Source organism: Aotus nancymaae, unplaced genomic scaffold, assembly GCF_030222135.1.
Source record: "Aotus nancymaae isolate 86718 unplaced genomic scaffold, 86718_ANA_hifiasm-v0.15.2.pri h1tg000006l, whole genome shotgun sequence".
In the NCBI taxonomy this organism is placed as follows: Eukaryota; Metazoa; Chordata; class Mammalia; order Primates; family Aotidae; genus Aotus; species Aotus nancymaae.
Genome location: NW_026988417.1, coordinates 997,809 through 1,017,180, shown reverse-complemented (window position 1 = coordinate 1,017,180; position 19,372 = coordinate 997,809). Strand labels below are relative to the sequence as shown.

Below are 19,372 nucleotides of genomic sequence, written 5' to 3'. Positions count from 1 at the left end.
TTCTCCTCCTGTCACTGAATGGGTGGCCCCAGCACACGCCCCCAGGCCCAGGAACCCAGGTCTGAGGGTTTTGGAGCCCAGGCAAGGACTGAAGAGAGCTGGGGGTCCCCCGGAGGGCCTGAGTCAGGAGGAGGACCTCTCTCTGCCCCACTTGGGCTCTAGCGGGGGAGCTGGTGCTTGAGAACAGAGCCACCATGGGGTCAGGACCCCTGAGGAGCTGCATCTGGTCAGCCAGTAACCAGAGGACCAGCCCCAGCGGGGCCCTGGCCCAGGTCACAAGGAGGCCACCTGGACACCTGCTGGGGGGTTGAGGCCCTGGCTGGCCTGTGTGGCGTGAGGGTGGGTCTGCGGGCTGACAGGGCTCGCCAGTTGGCACTGGAGGTGCTCCCTTCATGTGCTCCCCAGGAGAGCGGCAGGCTTTGCTGGGTGGGAGGTGTGTCGAGACCAGCCTGGGTCACAAGGCCAGAGGTGGGACCAGACCCAAGACCCGCCTGGGCTCCCACCCAAGGGTGCAGTCGGGCCTGGGAAGCCGTCCCTTGGGGCGGAGACCACCTCTGCTTCAGGAGACCACGGGTGCCCCAGCCCTGGCCACACCCACTCGGGCCCAGCACAAAGCTGCCGGCACAGTGGGGCCGTCCAGGGAGGCCCACCTGCCCACCCTCCCTGGCCACGCTCCTCCCGAGGCAGGAGGCAGGGCAGGGACAGGCCCAGCGGAAGCGGCAGCAGTGGCCAGCTTGGGCCCTCCGGGCAGAGACAGTGTTTTCAGGGAGAAGTTTTTCTCCTCAGGCACAGAAATGCAAGCCTAAAATTACTCATCAGCACCCCAGGGCCCTCGAGCACAGGCCTGGGTCCCGCATGGCTGAGCTCCAGGCCCCACGAGGCCCAGCAGCCCCAAGGAGAGCCCCTTCCCCAGCATCCCCGGCCACCTGGGCCGAGCACACTGTGAGACCAGCACAGGACACGGCCCGACACCACCAGACCCCGCCCGCTGCGCCCACACCCCAGCCTTGCCCAGCATGGCTCCACTGGACATCTGGAAGCTTCTACCAGAAGCCGGCTCCAGGCATGGGAGGGGGCTGCTCCCCATGTCCCAGCCCAGCCCGAGGGGCCCAGCACCCTACACACCTGGCCCTGCGGCCTCCCTGCCTCTGCCTCCAGGAGGAGCTCCCATGTTTAAATCCTAGGGGCCCCTAGCCCCACCCCAGGCCCAGGGCAGGTCCTGGGCCCACACGGTGCCCCAGGGAGGCTCAGGGCAGCTTAGCTGACCCCTGCGTCCTGGAGCACCACCACCCAGGGTCAGATCTCTGCCACATAGGGAGTCCCGTCCTGCACCCCAAGCACACAGCCTGCACCCCGTCCCTGGCTGTGACCCCCCCGTCTGTGTCCCTTGTCCCACATTCCCGACCCGGTCCCTCTGCCCCCAGCCCAGGCCTGGGACAAGGCTGTGATCCCCTGCCAGGTCCTCCGACACGGTCCTCCAATCCACAGGCCCGGGGCGGGGCTGCCCACATCCCCATCTCTGCCTGGTGCTGCCACCCTGTCCCCGGCAACAGGTTCAGGCAACCCCAGGACAGCTGCAGGCGGCTCGCAGGCATCCCTTTGAAGCCACGAGGGCTGGGCAGGGGTGGGTCACACCGGGGGTGTTACAGCCTGCACCACCCTTTCAAGTTCACCGGACTTCACAGGGAAGCAGCTTATCACCGCCGGGATAGGGCCAGGGAGGACCGTGGGCCTGGCCCCATGCCCACACCCCTCCCCGCCCTGCTGAGCCTCCCCCGGGGCACCACCATCTCCTCCTCAAAGGGCCTGGCCTCGGGGCTGCCCTGATGACACAGCTGGGGCCCTTCTCTGACTCCAGGACTGTAACCCTGAGGGCCGGGCTCCCCACACAACCCCCAGGAGCTCCTCCTCTGACTCCCAGACTGCAACTGCGAGGACCGGGCTCCCCCACAACCCGCACTCCCAGGAGCCCAGGACAGAGCTGGGGACTTGCACCCATCCCCATCCTTGTAGCCTTGGCTGTGCCATGACCTTCCCGTGGTGGCCAAGGGCACGGGACCTCGTCCTGCCCACGTGAAGGGTGACAATGGAGGGGCCAGGAAGCCCCAGGTGCGGCCCCTCCCTGGTGAGAGGGCTTCTCCCTTCTCCATGGGCCCCCTCAGCCGCCCTGCCCCTCAGGCTCCCAGCCCCCACCCCATCCCTGCCAGGGTGTTGCCCAGAGGCCTGCGGCTGGAGGAGCCTCCCGTGTGTGCGCGCGTGTGTGTGTGCGTGCGTGTGTGTGTGCGTGCGTGTGTGTGTGTGCGCGCGTGTGTGTGTGCTGGTCTCTTCCTGGGCCTGGAGCCCCATAGTGCAATGGTGTGCAGGTGAGCAGTGCAGAACGGGTGAGATCGGGGCCCCCAGAGCGGCACCCCCACCCCACAGGCCGCACCCAGCTCTTCAAGCCTCCCAGCCAGTGAGCCTCAGATGCAGAGCACCCCATCCTTCAGGCGCTCAGCCCGGGCAGACCACCGTCAGAAACACAGCTCTGTCCTCTGCCCTGCTAGCCACACTCCCGCCCTGGGCACCTCCGCCCACCTCCTGCCTCTGAGCTCCCAGGACCTCCTGCACGCAGAGGGGAGGGGAATGCGATTCTTTCTCGGGAGTGTGGAGGTGCAGACGCCACGAGGGAGCCGGTGCGGGGCACTGACGTGTGCTTCCGTGGAGATGCTGGAAACGGCACTGGGGCGGCCATGGGGCCGGAGGGGGACGGGAGCCACAGCTACAGGCGTCCATGGGGCAGCGCCAGGCAAGAGACAGCCAGGAACAGGCGTCCACGGGGCAGGCTTGGGCTAGAGATGGTGGGAACAGAGGGGCGTGGGGGTGGGTGCAAGGCTCTCAGGGGCTGGATAGCCAGGGGAGAAGGGTCTAGAAGTCACAGGGGAGAAAGGAGGGCTCTGGCCAGCCCTGGAGGAGGGCGTGGGAAAGACTGAGGGGTCTGAGCTCCAGGCTATTTGCCCCGGGGGTGGCCAGGGCCCCGTGGGCAGGATCTGTCCTAATTCCTCAGGGCCCCCCTGCCCAGCCTGGCATCCAACATGGCCACAGCATGACAAAGAAGTCCAGGGCCCAGCCTGTCCGTCGAGGACCGCACAGCATCAGTCACCACCTCCCCTGGGCAGGCGCGAGACAGGCTGGCCCACAGGTGGAGGGCAGGCTTGCACGGTGGCCTGGATCTCAGACCAGGCGGAGGGCCGGCACCAGATCTGTGGTCCCAGTACCTCCTTCAGAGGCTCTAGGGCACAGCCCTCTGACTGCCCATCCCTCCACATACTCCCTGGGAGCAGGGGCAGCTTGTCCCCTGCGACCCACCAATGGCTGGAGGCCTCCCCATTTTCCAAGGTCGTTAGCCGCCTGAGGTCTCCCTTCCACCCTCCCCCACTCCAGACTGAAACCCGACCAGCCGCCGGCTGGCAGCCTGTCCTGTCTGGGGAACATCTGTTTGGCTGCCAGCTGTGGGCCGCCTAGAGCCCCCACTGCCCCCAGTCAGGGTGGCCAGGCTCCCACAGCACCCACCCACTGCCCCCAGTCAGGGTGGCCGGCCTCCCACAGCACCCATCGGCTACACACAGCCCTCGCCAGGGCCGTGCCTGAAGCCGTCCCTGCCCATGGAGTCACAACTTCCCTCAGGGGACAGAAGTAGGATCCACCGTGGGGAGGCAGAGGACAGAAAGGGGACATCTTGAAGGCCATGGGGTCCTCAGAAGCCCCAGATGGGGAAGGTGCCCGACACTTCTCCCAAGAGCCCATCTGTCACCTTCAAAGCCAGGCAGGGTGAGCTTCCTCCAGGGAAAAGCTCTCGGAACCAGCGCGGGCCAGGAAATGCCCTGCACGGTAGCAAGACGAGGCTCTGGGGATGCGCTGGGCCTCACACTTTGCTGAACACATGAGAGGCCTCGGTGCCTTTTCTTCCCGGCCAGGCAGGGGTCCTGGGCGGAGCTGGCAGCCCCGACCCTTCCTGCTGACCGGGTAAGCTGGGAGTGACCACCATCAGCACCTCTCGGTGGCTGGGAGGGCACTTGGACCAAGCCCTGAGGTCAGAGGTGACCTGAGCTTGGCTCTGCCTCGGGTCTCAAAGGCCTGCGTCTCCCCTGGGCCACCCACCAAAGCCTGAGGAAGGACAGAGAGCCCAGGCCCTGCACTGAGGGCCAGAGGGTGACCCCAGGATGGAGAAAGGGCAGCACTCGGCCAGAGCTGCAGGCCGCCGGCCTGGCCAGGCACATGGGCACTACGCGCCCCACCACCATCTGAGGCCCGGCAAACCCAAGCGCTCCCGCCGGGAGGCGCTGATGACAGGCCTGGAGACCCCCAGGTCCCAGTCCCTACGGCTCTGGCCTAGCAAGGGGAGGGGCAGGCTGCTGGTTCTGGAGACCAGGCTGGACACGCAGGCACATGTGAACACGCACACGTGAGCACACACATGTAGACAGGGGCAGAGACACCAGCCTACAGGGCAAGGATGTGCTTTCATGTTTAACAAAATAAATTAAATATACGGGGTTTCAGCTCAAAGTCTATATAAAATTACAGAAGTCCGGGGCCACCAGGACAGCGGGGTGGGGGGTGGTGCCTGGCCCAGAAGGGGTGTGGGCATCAGCCTGGCTGAAAGGCCAGGAGGGTCCTGAGCCCCGGGAGAGACCACAATCCCTGCACGTCAGCCCTCCTTCCGTCATTATTAATATTCTCTTCATTTCTTAAATATAAATAGCAAGGCCCCTTCTCCCTGGCAGGGGGAGAATGCGGTGGGGGTGAGCCACCTGCCATGGGCTCCAGCCTGTCAGGCCTGGGGCTGCTGTGCCCCCAGCCATGGCAGTAGGGGACTCCTGGACACTCCAGGGCAGGTGGCAAAAATAGCCACCAAGGCCAGGCAGGGGCACAGGCAGGCAGGGGTGGGGGAGTGACTGTGGGGCAGGGAGAGTCCATCATGTAGCCCTCACTGCACACACACCACACGCCTCCCTGACAGCGGCCCAGTCCAGGTGTGTGTGTCCAGGCGGCATAGCTGCGCGTGTGTGGGTGCATGTGTTCAGGGAGTGCGTCTGCGTGTGCCTATGTCCAAGCAGCGTGTGTTCAGGCAGCATGTCCATACATGTTCTGGCATGTCTGCATGTGCACACATCTGGGCATGTCTGTGTGTGTGTTCAGGCATGTATGTTCAGACATGTCTGTGTGTTTAGGCATGTCTGTGTGTGTGTTTGGGTATGTCAGTGCATGTTCAAGCATGTCTGTGTGCGTGTTCGGGCATGTTTGTGTGTGTTCAGGCATGTCAGTGTGTGTGTGGGTATGTCTGTGTGTGCATGTTCAGGCATGTCTGTGTTCAGATATGTCTGTGTGTGTGTGCATGTTCAGGCATGTCTGTTCAGATATGTCTGCACACGTTCAGGCATGTCTGCGTGCGTGTTCAGGCTTGTCTGTCTTCAGGCATTTCTGTGTGCATGTGTGTTCGGGCATGTCTGTGTGCGTGTTTGGGCATGCCTGTATGTGTTCAGGCATGTCTGTGTGTGCGTGTTCAGGCATGTCTTGTGTGTTCAGGCATGTCTGTGTTCAGATATGTCTGTGTGTGTGCATGTTCAGGCATGTCTGTTCAGATATGTCTGTGCATGTTCAGGCATGTCTGCGTGCGTGTTCCGGTTTGTCTTCAGGCATGTCTGTGTGCATGTTTGGGCATGCCTGTGTTCAGGCATGTCTGTGTGTGTGTGTTCAGGCATGTCTGTGTGTGTTCAGGCATGTCTGTGTGTGCATGTTCAGGCATGTCTGTTCAGATATGTCTGTGCAAGTTCAGGCATATGTGTGTGCGTGTTCAGGTTTGTCTTCGGGCATGTCTGTGTGCGTGTTTGGGCATGTCTCTGTGTATTCAGGCATGTCTTGTGTGTTCAGGCATGTCTTGTGTGTGTTCAGGCATGTCTGTGTGCATGTTCAGGCATGTCTGTGTTCAGATATGTCTGTGTGTGTGTGTGCATGTTCAGGCATGTCTGTTCAGATATGTCAGTGCATGTTCAGGCATGTCTGTGTGCGTGTTCAGGTTTGTCTTCGGGCATGTCTGTGTGCGTGTTTGGGCATGTCTCTGTGTGTTCAGGCATGACTTGTGTGTGTTCAGGCATGTCTGTGTGTTCAGGCATGTCTGTGTGTTCAGGCATGTCTGTGTGTGCGTGTTCAGGCGTGTCTGTGTGTTCAGGCATGTCTCTGTGTTCAGGCATGTCTGTTCAGGCATATCTGTGTGCATGTGTTCAGGTATATCTGTGTGCGTGTTCAGGCATGTCTGTGTGTGCGTATTCAGGCATGTCTCTGTGTGTTCAGGCATATCTGTGTGTATGTGTTCAGGCATGTCTGTGTATGTTCAGGCATGTCTTTGTGCATGTTCCGGCATATCTGTGTGCATGTTCAGGCATGTCTGTGTGTGTTCAGGCATGTGTGTGTTCAGGCATATCTTTGTGTGTTCAGGCATGTCTGCATGTGTGTGTTCAGGCATGTCTGTGTGTATTCAGGCATGTCTGTGTGTGTTCAGGCATGTCTGTGTGTGTTCAGGCATGTCTCTGTGTGTGTTCAGGCATGTCTCTGTGTTCAGGCATGTCTGTTCAGGCATATCTGTGTGCATGTGTTCAGGTATATCTGTGTGCGTGTTCAGGCATGTCTGTGTGCGTATTCAGGCATGTCTCTGTGTGTTCAGGCATATCTGTGTGTATGTGTTCAGGCATGTCTGTGTGTGTTCAGGCATGTCTTTGTGCATGTTCCGGCATATCTGTGTGCATGTTCAGGCATGTCTGTGTGTGTTCAGGCATGTGTGTGTTCAGGCATATCTTTGTGTGTTCAGGCATGTCTGCATGTGTGTGTTCTGGCATGTCTGCATGTATTCAGGTATGTCTGTGTGTTCAGGCATGTCTCTGTGTGTGTTCCGGCATATCTGTGTGCACGTTCAGGCATGTCTGTGTGTGCATGTTCAGGCATGTCTGTATGTGTGTTCAGGTATATCTTTGTGTGTTCAGGCACGTCTGCATGTGCGTGTTCAGGCATGTCTTCGTGTGCGTGTTCAGGCATGTCTGCATGTGTGTGTTCAGGCATGTCTTTGTGTGTGTGTTCAGGCATGTCTTTGTGTGTTCAGGCATATCTGTGCACATGTTCAGGCACGTCTGTGTGTTCAGGCATGTCTGTGTGTGTGTGTGTTCGGGCAGCATACTTCTGTGTGGTTCAGGCATGTCTCCGTGTGTGCACGTGTGTGTATGTAGGTGTCCAGGGGCCATGCTTTACACTGGGTGCCCCAGGGTGCTGGCCGTGCCTCCTTGCCGTGGGTCCCCATTCGTCTGCTACCCGCCCTCCATCCTCCCAGCCCTGGGTCCCCCTTTGTCTGCCGCCCCGTCCTCCATCCTCCCAGCCTGCCTGTCGGGCCGGCGCCACGTGCCCACTGCAGAGGCAGCACCGTCTAGCACTGATAGTGGATGTGCTGGTGGACCTTGCCCTCCACATGTGAGTGTGTGTGTGAGTGTGTGTGTGTGTGCGTGTGGATGTCCGTGTAGAGTTTGGGGTACAATTTAGGGCCAGCAACCGGGCCTGGGCCCAGCAGGTGCTGGGGGGCTGCCAGAGACCCATGCTCCTCACACAGCCCCACACCAGGGCCAGCACCGAGGGCAGCCAACACGGGAAGGTCTTTGTCCCCACCGCGGTCACGGGCCATCCCCAGTGGGCGGTGCCCCGGCACGGGAGGCACAGGAGCAGGCGTGCACGGCTTCTTCTTGGCCTGGCAGAGCCACAGGAGCACGGTGCCCAGGATGAAGACAGCGCCGGCCGGGATGCCGATGACCACGGGCCACGGCAGGCTAGTGGCCGAGGACGAGGAGGCCACGGGTGGCCCTGGTGGTTTTGGGTCTGTAAGAGGGAGAGGAAAGGAGGTGGGAAAGAGAATGCCAGCACAAGGACCAGGAGAGTGCCCCAGACCCATCCCGGGGGCTGTGGAGATGGTGTCCCTGAGCCGGCAGATGACCCGGCCTGCACAGCCCAGAGAGGGAAGGAGGGAGGGAGGCTGGACCCGCCCAGTGGGTGGGATGTTGGCCTGGGGGGTGGGGCTGGGCCCTGGCTTGGTGTGGCGGCCACACACCTGGCAGCACAGTGAGGAAGGCGCTGCGGAAGCTGTAGCCCATGGTGTTGGCGCCGAGGCAGATGTACATGCCCGCGTCATCTGGGCGTGCGCGGGAGATGAGCAGCTTGTTGAGGTAGGAGCCGTCGGGCCTCGACCACACGTCAGCCGTGGGCAGCACCACAAACTTCTGGCCGCCCACGTCGATGGTGGAGTTGTGGCGGCCCTCAGCGCCGTACTCCACCCGCTTCAGCCACTGGATCACGGGCTTCACGTCACTGCGCACCTTGCACTGTAAGGATGTGGTCCCCCCAAAGTCCACCGTCGTGTTCACAGGGTGAGTGCCGGCAAGCACGGGCTTGGAGCGGGTCCGCTCTGCAAGAATGTGGCATGTGGGCGAGGCTCCCGGGTGCCACCAGATTCTACACCAAGAGCTTCCCAGGCTGTGCCAACCCCAACAGGCCCTGCCCACCAGCACCCAAGGCCCTGCCAGTCCCTGACCACCAGCCCCCCAGGCCCCACCAGTGCCCTGGGCCACACTCACGGATCACATCCACCTTGTAGGTGGCGTTGATGGCACCCACGCGGTTTGACACACGGCAGGTATATTTGCCGCTGTCCTCCGGCCGCAGGTTCTTCAGGCTCAGCGTCCACTTCTTCTTCCTGGGCTCGCCGGCCTCTGGGCGCGTCAAGGCTTGGTCATCCTTCATCCACATGATATCGGGCCGAGGGTGCCCACTGGCCACGCACTTGAGCCGCACAGAGCTGCCCACGGGCCGTGCAATCACCCGGCGCCTCATCTTGGAGGGCTGCGTGAAGCGGGGCCGTGCTGTGGGGTGGGGTGGCGTCGAGGTCAGAGGACAGGGAAGCGTCCGAGGGGCCAGGACGGACAGACGCCCCCACCCCTGGCAGACGGTGGCCCCTGCTCACCCCACTGCTGGCTGGCGGGGTCCTCTTGGCCCCCCGAGGAGCCGTCAGGCCCCAGGCTCTCCTTCCCTGGGCGAGCATCATCTGCAGAGAAATGGAGGTACACAGGGAGGGCAGGTGATGGAGACCCCGAGGAGCCCCCCAACTCCTCCATGGCGCTTGGCACCTCCAGCCCCAGCCAGGACAGCCCTGCAAAGCCAGGAAGGGGCCCACGCCACACACCCACATCCCAGAATCCCAGGGACAGCTGGGCAAGGGCCGCTGGCCCACACTGGGTACAGGTGACCCTGACGGGCACGGTTGAAGCTGGAGGGCCGGCCCCCACCCTGGCTCCGGGGGGTCTGTAGGCCTCGGGGGAGGAGGGAGCCGCGCCACGGCCAGCAGCTGCGGTAACCCTAGCCCACATCAAGGGGCCGAGGGCTGGTGAACAGACAAGGCTCCCAGACCACCCGGTCATCGTCCCCCTTGAAAGGACTGTGGGGTGGGGCCGGGGACAGCCGCGGCTTTCCCATTCCACACAATGCCGAGGGACAGGGCGTGCTGTGGAATGTCCCCCCATCCACCCCGTGACAGCCGCTCCTCCTCTGAGCCCAGGACCAGGGGCCAGGCTGTCTCAGGCCGCACCCCCAGACCCAGCCGGGGCTGGGGCCAGGCTCCTGTATTCAGAAACAGGCCAGCCTGGCTCCCAGGAGCCCCACCCGAGGGCCCCACACCCAGGAGCCCAGCAGAGCAGGCGGGGTGCCGGGGTCCCTACATATGGAGGGCGTGTCTCTGGACACCTGTCCGAGCCCAGTGCCCGGGCCCCAGGGACAGAAGAGAACAGAAAGGCCATGCATCCCGCGGCCCCTCTGAACTCCGAAACCCGAGCCTCAAAGTCACAGCCGACGCCCGGCACACCCTGCCAAGGCCTCGCCCCAGCAGCCTACGGCTCCGGCCTCCCGCCCTCCACTGCCCAGAGGAAGGCCCCAGGGCTGCAGCCCGATGGGGAGGGGGCCCCGCAGCGGGGTGAGGGCAGAGGTGCAGCCGGCCGAGGCCAGGCAGGGTGCCGAGGGAAGGTTTTCCACCCGCGGCTGGCTGACTCTGACCCCAGGTGTGTCCCCGTCCGCCCTCCTCCCCCTGCCTCCTACTCCAACCCAGCCCGTGACCTCTCACCACAGCCCCAACTAACCCAGCACAGTGAGCGTGTAGTTGGCACTCAGGCTGCCGAAGCCGTTGGTGGCCTTGCACACGTACACGCCGGCGTCCTCCCGCTCCACCTGCTTCACCTTCAGCCCCTGGGGCAGCACGCGGAAGCGACTCCAGCCACTGTGGATGGTACGGCCATCCTTGGTCCACATGGTCAGCGGCGGCGGGTCCCCCTCCACCGGGCACTGCAGCCGCACGGTTCGGCCCAGCCGGGCCACCTGCTGCGGGACCACCTTGTCCGCCATCCTCGGGGGGCCTGCGGGTGGTGCGAGGGCCGGTCAGCGAAGAGGGGGTTGGGGTCTGGGGCAGAGGGCGGCCAAGAGGGGAGCCACGGCCCAGCGCAGACCTCAGGCCCGAGATCCCCCTGGGTCGGCCCCAACCTCGACCCCAGCTGCCCACGTGCACCAGGCCCCAGCACCAGCCCGCCAAGCACCATGTTGGCAGCCTCTCACAGCCGGGGTGGCCCCGCGGCCCCAGAAGCTGGTGCTTTGAGATGCGAGAGGGGAGTAGGGTCCCCAGAGGATGCAAAACTGCTGCACTTGGTGGCCAGGAGGGCAGGGGTTCCTCCGGGTCACGCAGGAAGCAGCCGCCCACCCAGGATCAGAGGGTACAGCGGCTCCCCAAGGATAAGGGCAGCCTAGGGGGTCCCACACAGGCCCCAGGCCCCCACCCAACTCCTGCCCAACCATCAGCCCAGGGCCCAGCTGGGTCGGGCACGGGGCAGCGACCCCACATTACTGCACCCCACCGAGCTGGGCAGCCGGCTGTGGTGTGCGACACGTGGACGACAGTCTGTGTTGCACCCACTTCTCTGTCAGCATCAGATCTGAGTTCAGGGACCGTATCTGCCCAGGTCTGTCTGCCCACCCCAAGGGCTGTGCCCTGCCAGACACCTTAGCCTTGAAGGGACATGACCCCAAGACCCTAGGGTCAGAGGGCAAAACTCTGCGAGACAGTGGCTGGGGCTGGCCCTGGGCACTGCTGGCTCCTGTCCGGCTGGCAGCCAGGATATCCCCCACTCCTGCCGTGAAACCCACTGGAGCACAGAGGCTGGGGCTCCACACGGCCACCCGCCCCACCCCACCCCACGTGGGGAAGCAAAGTCCCACCACACGGCCACCCGCCCCACCCCACCCCACGTGGAGAAGCAAAGTCCCACCACACGGCCACCCGCCCCATCCCACCCCACGTGGGGAAGCAAAGTCCCACCCCACGGCCACCCGCCCCATCCCACCCCATGTGGAGAAGCAAAGTCCCAGGCTAAGCCACGGCTCCCTTCCCGGCTGAAAGAAACCCACTCCCACCCCAGCTGGGCCTCCACCCCACCCCATCCCCTGCCTGGGTGCCTCTAGGCTGAGGCCAGGGCCAGGGCCCTGAGTGTGTGGGACCAGCCCCAGGGCCTAGCCAGCCAGGAAGGGCCTAGAATACAACCCTGCAGGCCTCACAAACTCGGGGCGCCCACCACAGGCCTGCACCTGGATGGAGCTCCTGGGAGAGGAGGGCCGTGCATCCCCCAACGCCCCACGCGCTGCTTCCACTGTCCCTCACCACTGCCCACCCGCTGCTCTCCACATCTGAGAGGGGCCGCAGGCACCTATGGTCCCCAGGGCACCCCTTGTCAGCCCATGGGGGACGGTGTCCATCCTGCACCGCAGCCACTGCTGTCTGGGAGCATCCGGGCTGCATGCAGAGACCCCGAGGGGCAGCAGCGCTCCAAGCCGTCTCGACGGGGCTGGGGCCGTGTGTTTCTCCAACACGGAGTTAGCGATGGCCCTGCGGCATCTTCCATGGGCATCCTCAGACACTCGGGCAGCAGCTCCCACTGTGACCCCCAAGTCTGGGGACAGGGACCCTCATGGAGAATTCTTATCACCTCTCTGGAGGCTTCCCAAGGGCACTGATATCACAGGGCATGTGACCCGGAGCCTCCGGGTTCTGATCCCAGCAGCATCATCCGGCCCACTGGGAATGGGGACGTGGAGTCTCCTCACTCCATGACCAGAAGTATACGGGGAGGGGGTGGGGCTGGGGCTGTGGACAGAGGGATTCCTCCCAGCCCTGGCCCACTGGCCCACCCCAGCCTCTCTGAGAAGACATGGGGGGGTCTCATCTCTGACCCATATCTCTCCCTCAACTTAGAACTCTCCCACCCCGGCCCTGAGCCCCAGCCCCGCAGCCCTTCCTTCCCTCCCTCCCTCCCTGCAGCTCCCAGAAAGGAAATGAGACAGCGGCTGTGGGGGGCTGCCAGCCCACCCGCTCAGGGTGGTTCTCCTGGGGAGGAAGCGGCTGTAGGGCCCCCAGCACGGGCTCCTGACCCCTTCCCCGCCTGCTCAGGTCCCAGCGCCCACAGGGCCTCCCAGTGGCGGGGCTGACATGAGCGTTCACCCACACAACTGCCCAGCAGGAGCAAGAGAGCCAGTGCCTGGCCCTGTCCTGGGGGGCACACTGACCAGCCCCCCACATCCGGGAGGGAGCCCTCCTCAGAGGCTGAGAAGCCCCAGCCGCATATCGGGGAGGGGCCACCTCCAGCCCCAGCCCCCACCCTGCCGCAGTCAGACACAAGCAAGGCTTGGGGAGGCAGGGGTCCCCACGGGCAGGCGGGAGGCAGGACCCCCGCTCACGGTCACTGCTAAGAAAGGGTTCAGAGCCAAGTGACCTGGACGGCCGGAAGCGTGGACACCCCAGGGCCGGCCGGCAAATGCTGTAGGCACGGGCGGCGGCAGCCAGGCCAGAGGAGCCAGCCTTATCCTAAAGCAAACAGCCTCCCTCCCTACCGCTCGCCAGGCCTACCCCACCCCCACCTGGGCTCCCCGGACCCCCTGCCGTGGCAGACCCAAAAGCCTCGCAGGAGGGTCTGTCAAGAGGAAGCCCAGCCCCCCAGATTCCTGGGAATTGAGTGCACCAGGACAGCGGCCCAGGCTCTGTGTTCAGGCAAGCCCACGCCACCTGGATGGATATCCTATGGGGAAACTGAGGCAGGACCCGAGGGCACAGGTACCTGGTGGTGAGACCGGCTGCCCTGCCCTGCCCTGCAGCAGAGGAGGAAACACGGGGACCCAGTACCGGGGCTCCACTGGGGCCGGACAGCAGCCCCCAGGGCCGTCCACCTGCCAAGACACCCCCCACCTCCTTCTCCAGCACAGACCCCGCCCTACACACACACTCAGCCACAGCCGAGAGGCCCCCGAACCAGCAGGACACCGAGGGCCACGTGGGAGCCAGACATGAGGGTAAACTGAGGCTGACACAGGACCTCGCTGCTGTTGGGTGTGGAGGAATAGACTCAGAGGCGGTGGGCCAAGAGGGGGATGCTGCCAACCCCTCCCCACCCTCTTTCCTCTCCCCCAACCCAGCTGTAAAAAACACAATTGGGGGAGGGGGAGGGGCAGGGGGTTCCCACAGCAGCAGCTAAGCCCACAACCAGGCAGCAGCCAGAGGCCGCCCTGCCCACACCCTCTGTCACACACACACTGTCCCCAGACACAGAGGCTCCTCTTTCCCAGGGCCCAGGGAGGGTGAAGGTGAGCAGGCCCTGGGTTGGAGGGGAGGAGGCTGCAGTCTGGAGGGACAGAGGCAGGACCCCCCTGCAGCCTGCCCTTCCCCCAGCCTTCACAGGCCATCAGATCAGCTCCCCACACCTACCCCCGTCTGGCAGCCCCCCTCCGATGCCCCCTCCGATGCCCCCACTCCCAAGCTTCTCCGGGGCTCCGATGGTCTCTTCTGGAGGGACCTGCCCCGGTCACACGGTCTGAACCTACACCCAAGCCTCACTCCCGTGCTCATGGCGTCGCGAGGCCTGGCATACAGCAGGCGCTCAGGGGGCATTTGTAGGGAGAACGGCGTGGCAGTGGGGCCAGCCAGAGCAGGTACAGAGGATGCAGCACTCCGTACCCTGCGCTGCGGGGCTTCCCTCCTGCGGCCACGGCAGCTCCTCCTGTGGGGCCTGGTGCCCACAGGGAGCAAGGAGGGGGTGCTCCCCCAGGAACGCAGCCCCAGGTACAGGGAGAGGTGTGCCCAGGTGGGGGCACGCGTGCAGCAGCATGACCCCTCTGTCGGGGCGGGGGGAGGGGTACAAGCTGGGACCAGGAAACAGCTGGAAACGGCCTCAACCAACTTTCCAGTGCGCCCTGCACCTCCCAAGATGCCTCTACCGCCCAGGCCGGTGGCGTCCATCCCTCTGCAGCGCCCACGACAGCGCTGGCCCAGGGCAGACAGGACTCCTGACCCAGTGCGGTTGCCGGGGGCTTCCTGGGGAAGGAGCACCCACTGTGCCAGGGCAGATGCTGGTTGACGACACGGCAGGGTGGGGCGTCCATGGGGACAGACCGAGCCACTGTGTCCTAGGGAGGGAGGGGCAGTTGGAGCTGACTGCTGGGGGCCGGCCCTGTGGGGCCCCACAACCCCAGCCCTGACTGGCCAACCCTGAGCTCCTGGAATGGAGGGGCTAGACAAAGGGTGGCCTGGCAGCCGAACTGGACCAGAGTGGAGCGAGGCTGCCTGGGAACCGGGGGCCCTGGACAGCCCCACGAGTTTCCAGCTGGAGGAATTTCGGCTCAGGGACCTGGCCACGGGGTGGGGGTGGCCAGAACCCCCCTCCCCGGAGAAGCACAGTGGCCTGGGGAAAGGGGCTCACCTTGACCAGAAGGGCAGGGAGGGGAATCAGGACACCGGTGCCAGGGCCCTAGGGGGGGTGCAGAGCCAACCCAGGTGCTGAGCCTTCTGCGGCTGACAGCCCCCTGATTACCAAGAGGAGACACAGTGCCCCTACCACAGATGGCCGCTGTGTGGCTGTGCCAGGCCCCCAGGGGCACCCAGGGCAGGAGTGAGTGGGAAACCCCAGAGTCAGTGCCAGGGCCGGGTCCCCTCCCAGGAAGCCAAGAACAAGAGTGGCCACGCCCAGGAGCCAGAGCACAGGTGACCACCACACAGCCTGCTGCCCAGCAGGTGCCAGGGCCAGGCTCTGCCCCAGCCCCGGGATGCTCAGGCACACATGTGCACACGCATGCACAGACCCAGGGCACAGTCACCGGCCAGCCAGGAGGCCCTCAGGGAGCAGGCCCACAGGATGTGCAGGGGAACTGGGGGCCTGCACATAGGTGGGTGCCCCGCAGGCTGTGGCCTGGCAAGCTGGCTGCAGTGTGTGGTCCACCACATTGCCCAGCCCTGGGCACCCAGCAGGGCAGCAGGCAGGGGGGCCTCCTCTGGAAGCCTTCAGGGGGAACCTTCTGTAACCCCGGCCCCAGGTCACTGCTCCCCGCTCCTCAACACCCCAGGGCACACAGCGGGCACCAGAGCATCACCAGATGGTGCCATGCCCTGGAGAGATCCTCACACAGCGTTACCTCAAAAGGCAAGGACCCCTCCATACCCACCCCAGTCCAGACCTCCCTGGCCCCCTCGACTTCATGCGGCCCCCACCGCCACCTCAAGACCCCAGCCTGTCTGGCTGCAGCCCCCAGGCCTCCCCTGCCCCGAATTGGGGCCTCCATCTCCACCTCCCACAAGGGGCTCTGCCTGCCAACCTTGGCAACCCTTTCCCACTTAAGAAGTGTCAACAAGGCCGGGCGCGGTGGCTCACGCCTGTAATCCCAGCACTTTGGGAGGCCGAGGCGGGTGGATCACGAGATCAAGAGATCGAGACCATCCTGGTCAACATGGTGAAACCCCGTCTCTACTAAAAATACAAAAAATTAGCTGGGCATGGTGGCGCATGCCTGTAATCCCAGCTACTCAGGAGGTTGAGGCAGGAGAATTGCCTGAACCCAGGAGGCGGAGGTTGCGGTGAGCCGAGATCGCGCCATTGCACTCCAGCCTGGGTAACAAGAGCGAAACTCCGTCTCAAAAAAAAAAAAAAAAAAAAAAAAAAAAAAAAAGAAGTGTCAACAAGAACATTTCCTGAGCCCAGATCCCCAGAGGCCAGAGATCGGGGTTAGCTGATACCCTGACCCCTGCCGAGGGGCTCTTAGCCCCCAGGTGGGCCTGCCCCAACCACCGCAGCCCAGGCGTGCCAGAGGCCCTCACTCCCACTCACATGGCGGACTTCTCAAGGACAGCGCTGGGGACAGGAGGGCACTGGGCTTTCAGCTGCAGCTCCCCAGGCATCTGCAGGCCACAAGCACAGCTGCCCAGCCCTCGGGGACAGTGATGCCTGCGTCAAGGGCGTGGTGCTGCACTCCAGACCAAGTTCTGCAGTCCCCACTGGGAACAGGGCAGGAAGGTTACCGGGCGTGCAGAGGGCAGGCCAGAAGCTAATGGCCAGTAGGCCTGGAGAAGGAACCTGGCTCTCCAGGGAGACATGAGGCTGCCCTGGGGCTCACAGTCTTAGAAGCCCAGAGAGTGCCACCATGTCCAGTGGGCCCCACACCGCACACAAGTGCGGCAGCCCGGCTCCCTCCTCCCCGGTCACTGCACGGCCAATATTCACTCCTCAGCCCCTTAACGGCACCAGGCAAGAAGAAAAGTGGCTGGGCTTTCTGCCAAGATGGGAGCCCCCCCGCCCCCACCTCAAGGACAATGTCCTGAAGGGAGACCCCCACCCATGCCAACTAGCTTCAAGGGGACTGGTACCCACCTCTCCTGCTAGGCCTTCCCTGGTCTGTGAGGCCCCTCCTCTCCCATCCCCTGCTTCACCCTACCCTGGCCATCCTGGATTGTGAGCCCTGGGGCTGTGGCCCACCTTGGAGCTGCCTGCAGAGGGCAGCCAGGCCAGGCACCCTGGGGCTTGACCAGCAGCTCCAGGGACGGCCACCAGAGAGAGTGGCAGGCAAGCACGGGGCGCAGCCCTGGAGGAGACATGTGGGGCGCGGGCACACCTCTCCCTCCTGTGCTGACCACCCGCTGAGGCTGTCGCCTGGACACATCAGGCCTGGAGTCACCGGCGAAGGCCCAGATGGGGCAAAGGAGGCCACCCCGGACCAAGCAGCGGGCCTGGGCTGCAGAGGGCCAGCGTGCTGCAGCCGGGGGTCCAGCCTGCGGGCAGAGCCCGCCTCTCCCAGCACGGCCGCGGTTCCTGAGCTAGGCTGGGCAAGCCAGGGGCTGGAGGCCGCGACTGGGGAAAAACCAACATTTCCCCTCGACGGGGCCGGCGTGGGGCCTGCAGCTGAAAGGGAGCCCGGAGGCCCATTGATTCCCGCACAATGGATAAAGGAGTCTGCGGTCGTGTTTCCAGGCCCAGCCAAAGGCGACTTTGTTCACGGCTCCCCCCCCTCCCCCCAAGGGGACAGTGATTTATTTTCCCTTCCAGGAGTGGGGCCCCGAGATGGAAACGGGGCGGCTGGCCCTATTTCCCACCTTGCAGTGGCTGGGCCCAGCTCCCACACGTCCACCTCGGCCGATGCACACTAGCCAGTCACTGCCCGGAGGGGCCTGGGGCAAGGGAGGAGGGCCCTGAGCCCTGGCTGGGGGCCAAGGTCAGCACGGTGCACCCACAGCTCTCCCTTCCCTGAGTCACATGCCCCTCCGACTCCTGCCCCCACAGGGAGCCGACCCTGACCCCTGACCATGCCGCCCCCCAGGCATGGACAGGCACCCTGCCCACCTGGGTCAGGGCTCTGCTTGCCCACAGCAGCTGGCCGGGTGCAGAGGGCAGGGGAGTGGCCTTCCAGGCAGGCTGCTCAGAGCTGGTCCCCAAGGCCATGCTTGCAAAAGTTCAAAGGTGGCACTTCTCAGAAAGCCCTGAAACAACTTCCTTCAGAGTTATTTGTGAAAGGCGTTTTAGCCAGAACCTTGCAGGTTCCCACTGGGAGAAATCAAATGGAAATGGAGAAAGCCAATTCCTATCTTTTTTCAAGTTGGAAAAAGAAAAGCATTCTAAGAGAAATCCACCAAGATTGTGAAACTTTGGGAAAAGAGAAACTTTTTAAATATGATCCGAGTCTAGTGATGTGCAGATTCCAGAACTTACGACACAGCGGGAAATGTCTTTCAAAAATCTCCCAGGCCCTCTGCGTGCTGGTCCTCGGCCTAATGGAGGCGCACACTGGGCCTGTTCACAGAGTGGGAGGGACACACATGGAGGCCCTCGCGTGGAGCCCAGGCTGAGCTGGGGAAAAGTCAGCACGGTCCGGAAGAATGTCCTCCCCACCTCCACCCAAACCACAGAGGCCCCTGCCCTTGGAAAGCAGCTCAATCCCAGCTCCCCAGCGCCGCCAGGGCCTTTGCCACGCAAAGTCGGGGCTGGATATCCTCGGCCCCAAGGCCAAGGCCGAGGACGACGAAGGCGGAGGGAGTGGCTGCTGGGGCGTCTCCGCCAAGAGGCAGGCTCTGCTGACCGCTGCCATCCACCAGTCAGCCTCAGCCCCAGTCAGGGGCAGAGGCCTCCAGAGCCTCCCTGGCTGAGTGGCCAGAGGACAGGCAGGTGCAGGGATGGGGAGGCCAAACAGATCAAAGAGAATGCAAGTCCAGGCCGCTGGCCATGGTGGGGGCTCGCCCAGCATGGCCTGAGTGCCCACACAGCCCAGGACACCGCCGGGCCCTCAGAACAGCCGCTCAGCCAGGCCCATGTGGACAGGCGGCGGGGGGGGGGCTGTGGCATAAGGCCCACCTGGGCCGCCGCCCGCCACCCAACACCCGAACGTGCCCATATAAGGCCAGGTTGGATGCGGCGCACTTGCTGGGCGGCAGGGGAGGGGTGCGAAGCCTCAGAGGACTGGTGGACACAGCGCGGACAATCCTGAGTGGTCAATACACCCGAAGGGCCGGCCTGGCCACAGGTCCCGCCTAGTCATGGGGTCAGCCAGCACTGTGCCCAGATCCTGGAACATGGCGGGCGGGAGTCTGCAGGCACACATCACCCATCGAGTCCGGATGCCCTTGCTGGGGCTGGGTCCTGAGGCATGGCTGCCCACCTGGAGGTCGGAGGCGTGAGAACGCACCAGGCCATGGTGCCACGGGTGCCCACAGGCACGCAGTCCTGGGGTGCGTACGGCTCTGGGGACTTGTCTATACGGCCTCCACCCTGCACCACCTGCCTGGGGATGGTCAGGCCCAGGGAACACAGCCAGGTTGGCTGGAGGACTAGGGAACTGGGGAACTGAGGGTCTGCGGGTCAGTTTCAGTCCCGGACACCACGTATGTCACCAATATCTCCCATAGCCCATCCTGGCCTCTGTGGGGGTCTCTGCAGGCTCCCAGAGTCCTAATTGGGTCCACTGTGGCCAC

General features: G+C 64.0%; 1 protein-coding gene across 1 annotated transcript; it reads right to left on the bottom strand.

Annotated features, from left to right (window-relative positions):
• Window positions 1-6,132: 6,132 nt before the first annotated feature.
• On the bottom strand, window positions 6,133-18,587 carry FGFRL1 (fibroblast growth factor receptor like 1). The gene is made up of 6 exons (XM_021669321.2): window positions 17,751-18,587; window positions 10,197-10,469; window positions 9,032-9,112; window positions 8,646-8,930; window positions 8,123-8,476; window positions 6,133-7,893 (listed from the first exon to the last, which is right to left on the bottom strand). The coding sequence occupies exons 2-6, from the start codon at window positions 10,456-10,458 to the stop codon at window positions 7,451-7,453; spliced, it is 1,425 nt and encodes a 474-aa protein (XP_021524996.1). The 5' UTR covers window positions 10,459-10,469; window positions 17,751-18,587; the 3' UTR covers window positions 6,133-7,450.
• Between the last annotated feature and the right edge of the window lie 785 nt (window positions 18,588-19,372).

Bases quoted from the DNA above. Each gene is read 5' to 3' on its own strand.
- FGFRL1 (XM_021669321.2), bottom strand. From the start codon at position 10,458: ATGGCGGACAAGGTGGTCCCGCAGCAGGTGGCCCGGCTGGGCCGAACC. The intron at 9,113-10,196 runs GTTAGTTGGGGC...ATTTCTCTGCAG, and splicing joins CTACACGCTCACTGTGCTGG to ATGATGCTCGCCCAGGGAAG. The intron at 8,931-9,031 runs GTGAGCAGGGGC...CCCACCCCACAG, and splicing joins CCCCGCCAGCCAGCAGTGGG to CACGGCCCCGCTTCACGCAG.